The sequence below is a fragment of the Arachis ipaensis genome, chromosome B09 (assembly GCF_000816755.2).
Source record: "Arachis ipaensis cultivar K30076 chromosome B09, Araip1.1, whole genome shotgun sequence".
NCBI lineage: Eukaryota > Viridiplantae > Streptophyta > Magnoliopsida > Fabales > Fabaceae > Arachis > Arachis ipaensis.
The window spans coordinates 1,082,718-1,086,642 of record NC_029793.2 but is presented as its reverse complement, the minus strand read 5'-3'; the positions used below and the strand labels follow the sequence as shown (position 1 = coordinate 1,086,642).

The 3,925-nt window shown below is 33.4% G+C and overlaps 1 protein-coding gene across 2 annotated transcripts; it reads left to right on the top strand.

Moving 5' to 3' along the window:
• LOC107619188 (40S ribosomal protein S12) lies at positions 895–2,684 on the top strand. 2 transcript variants are annotated; one of them, XM_016321430.2, is made up of 5 exons: positions 895–1,004; positions 1,239–1,282; positions 1,813–2,104; positions 2,231–2,296; positions 2,415–2,684. In XM_016321430.2, the coding sequence occupies exons 2-5, from the start codon at positions 1,275–1,277 to the stop codon at positions 2,472–2,474; spliced, it is 426 nt and encodes a 141-aa protein (XP_016176916.1). In that variant the 5' UTR covers positions 895–1,004; positions 1,239–1,274; the 3' UTR covers positions 2,475–2,684. The 2 variants fall into 2 exon arrangements, with proteins under 2 accessions (XP_016176916.1, XP_020966766.1); XM_021111107.1 differs by lacking the exon at positions 895–1,004 and adding an exon at positions 1,051–1,069.

Sequence of the window (3,925 nt, the reverse complement as noted above, 5' to 3'; positions counted from 1 at the left end):
TATTAAACGTAGGTCCGTCCCTTGCTATAAAGGAACATGGGAGTTGTGAAGGGGTAGATGGCGATGGACTAAGCAACAAGGATGATGGGAGCTATGCGGTTTTTTGTGAAGAAGTCGAGAAGAAGAAGATTCTGGGTGAGGATGACTGAGTTTATCTTGCATGGCTATAGAGTATAGATTGAAGTTATGAATCACTGAATCTGTGATGTGAGGCAAATCCTAATTCCTAAAAAGTGTTTATATGTATTATGTATATATCCGGGGCAGGTACACCCTAAACCCGACCATACCTTGTCCTGAGCAAAATCTGCCCCGACTCGGGTCAAGTTATTACCCTCTCCATTCGTGTATGGACGGATTGGATACCCGCGTATTTGGAAACTCCTGCTAAGTCTAACCACGTATTAATACTCCATTTATTAAGGGTTTATCGCTAGCCAATGGATTGCTATATACACAAGGCGAGATTCGAACTCCTAATAGTTGTTTAAGCGGACGAGTGAGATGATTACTTAACAAACTCAAATTGATAAAGACAAATACTAATTATTTTTAATATTTTAATATTAAAAATCCGGAGAGTTTGATTTTAATTATAACTTTGTAAAATATTTATAATAATTACTATATATTATTTAATTTTTTAATAAATTTTTTTATATAATTTTATGTATTATCCCGTACAAAATACGGGAACATACACTAGTTAGTACATGTAAATATTGGACCTTCGTGGCTTTACATCTCAGTATCTCACCGTTCAGATCACCAAACATTTTTTGGAAAAACCATACGACAAATTTTTGTTGGGCCGATGCACATTAAAGTCCAAATTATAGAATGTAAATACCCAATAACAGGCCCAACGCAACCCAAAAAAATAAAATAAGAGTGGTAAGTGATTAGGGTTTTTGGAATATAAGAACCCTTCTTCTCTGCTCTATGCCTCGTTAAGTTATCTCACACTCCCTGCGACCCTTTTCGGCGGCTTCATCGTCTTCTATGTATTCCTCTCTCTCTCTCTCTCTCTCTCTCTCTCTCGCATTCTGTTCTGTAGTTTCGATTTTTGGTATGAGCTTTTTGCTAGGGTTCGGATCACTTGCTTCTAGTTTCAATGTTAATACCGAAATTACCAAAATATATTTGTTATTTTCTATTTAGAGTTTCTGAATGTTGCTTCATAGCACGAGATCTGATTTCCTGTATATTGTGTTTGTCTTTTTTTTCCTTCTGTGCAGTGAAGGAGAGCTTGTTCTTTTTAGCTATCATCAAAGATGTCAGGGTATGTTCTACTTTTTACTTTCATTTTTTTCAAAATAAAAAGTATGATTATTCGTTATGACAATTTTATAGGACTAGAGATTCGTTTAGGAAAATAGCTATCATGATTTTGTTTCGTTTACGAATTACATTGTCACTATTGAATATAGGATGAACTAGTTATTCTTTATGTTATCATCACTGTATTTCTGTCAATCCAACTTAGTGAATTGGCTTGAAAGCTCTCCGGATATTTTGACAATTATATGCATTACATTATAATGATTACATTAACAAGGAAGCATAGTTATTTGGTTCAAATTAAGAATTTACGTAGTTAAGGGTTTTTTTATCATTAAGTTTCATGATTCTGTAGTTCTATCAATTTAGCTAGATCCCTTATAGAGAATTGTCTTGAAATCTCCACATTATTATGCTAGTCTTATGTAGTTTGATGTTTATTGATAGTTGTAGGTTGTAGATTTTGTATTTCTTGAGCAACATAGTAATTATACTGCTTATACCCATTCTTATGGTATTTTTTATTTGCAGTGAAGAAGCCCCAGTTGTGGCAGCTGAGCCAGCAGCTCCCGCCATTGGTGAGCCAATGGATATTATGACTGCCTTACAGCTTGTGCTCAGGAAGTCACTTGCTTATGGTGGTCTTGCACGTGGCCTTCATGAGGGTGCTAAGGTTATTGAGAAGCGCACCGCACAGCTTGTTGTTCTCGCAGAGGACTGCGACCAACCCGACTATGTCAAACTTGTCAAGGCCCTTTGTGCTGAGCACAATGTTAGCCTGCTGACAGTTCCAAGTGCAAAGACCCTTGGAGAGTGGGCTGGTGTAAGTGTCACCGATGCAAAATTGTTTTACTTTCATTATTTTGTACAACACTAAATTCTGTCAGTTTTTTATTTCTACCCTCTTTTCAAGTCTTCTCTTGATTAATTCTGTTGGTCCTCCGTGCAGTTGTGCAAGATTGATTCAGAAGGAAAAGCCAGGAAGGTGACTGGCTGCTCTTGTGTTGTTGTGAAGGTATGAACATAGAAATTTCAATGTTTGATATCATGTTTGGGTTTGCTTTCATGAAAGTAAAAGATTTGCTATGGCTTCTTGCTTTGATTTAATAATTGTTTTTCTATAATCTCCGCAGGACTTTGGCGAGGAACATGAAGCTTATAACGTTGTCCTTCAGCATGTGAAAGCTCAATGAGTTGCACATGATACATAGTTTTGTGTTTGGCTTCATTTGGGACTTGTTTCATGATAATGAATTTTGCAATGTAGCTGGAGTATCTATTTTAGAGATTTTGATTATTTAAAGTTTGACTATGTTGCATTACCCATTGCTTTTACTTTTAATTTATTTACATACTTCTTTTGCACTTGCAGTTAATGAATCGATCAAGGGAAATTAATATTAGAGGGTAATCCTTTAAAAATATAATTTTATAATGTACTGTTTTTTTTGCCTACGGTACTAAGTTTTGGATAGACTAATTTTTAACACTTAGATTGAACGATATTTTTGTAGTCTAAAGTTATTTTCTGTCACTCTTACTCTTTTGTGCCCCTTTTTCCACAGAGCTGAATATAGAGTTTTAAATTTCCAATATTGTTTTCTCAGAACAAGTACGTAATGAATTGTCGATGTTTCGAAATTGCAAGGTATAAAATGCAAAAAACAAAAGTAAATCACTAAATCGCTATTGAATTCTTTATTAATTCCGAATCACCTGCTAGTCCTGATAAATTTCTTTTATATAGATGTTCTTAATTCTTTTTGTTTTTTCCCTTCATGTATGTGAATGATAGTGTTCACTGGACGCCCATGAATCTAGTTGGTATCGTGTGGGTGGTCTCACACTCCCACCCTCGTGTGTGGTACTAAATTCTCATTGTCATTTTTATTTTGAATTGAAAATATCTACACATATGAAGTTATGGTTGTATCTGTTTTAACCTTTATGATTAATAATTATTATCTACAAAAAATATTATATACACATAATGTAAAAAAGCTTATATAGACGATCGATAGCCCAAGCAATACATATAATGTAATGTAACATTGTAACATATGTTGTATTATTTTTCTTTTGGTGAAGACAAATTTAGGCTGAGATTAATATTGACATTGCAATTAAAATTGTTTTTTATGTTGTTCTTACTTACTACTTGTATGGGTAGAATTAAACTATTAAAGTGGTAAATTATAATAACAATATAAGTATTAACTGATAACATAAAATAAAATTTATATTGGAAGTCTTAAGAATTGGACTACAACTTAAAAAATTGAAACAACTATTAAGTTTCATACACAAATTATTAATTATTTATTATTATAACTAATAAGTTGACTAACAACTTCTTGTTATCAATTCTAAGTATTGTCTATAAAATGCTCGTAATTTTTCTTTTCTATAAAATATTTCTCTTTTTGATTTGTACAATGTTATTTCATCACAATGTTAAATCAGAAAATTTGATAGTTTTTATCATCATGTTTATTAACACTTGCAAGTAGGGATGGCAAAATTTCCTGAAACGTGAAATCTCTGTGGGAACTGCTCCAAATAGAGATACGAAGGCCGAGAATTTTTTTCATGGGAATAAAGATGGGGTAAAATTCTTTCGAAATAGGCGCATGGATTCGAGCGG

Coding starts and splice junctions, on each gene's coding strand:
- LOC107619188 (XM_016321430.2), top strand. Junction 2,105..2,230: donor CCCTTGGAGAGTGGGCTGGT/GTAAGTGTCACC, acceptor TCCTCCGTGCAG/TTGTGCAAGATTGATTCAGA. Junction 2,297..2,414: donor GCTCTTGTGTTGTTGTGAAG/GTATGAACATAG, acceptor TAATCTCCGCAG/GACTTTGGCGAGGAACATGA.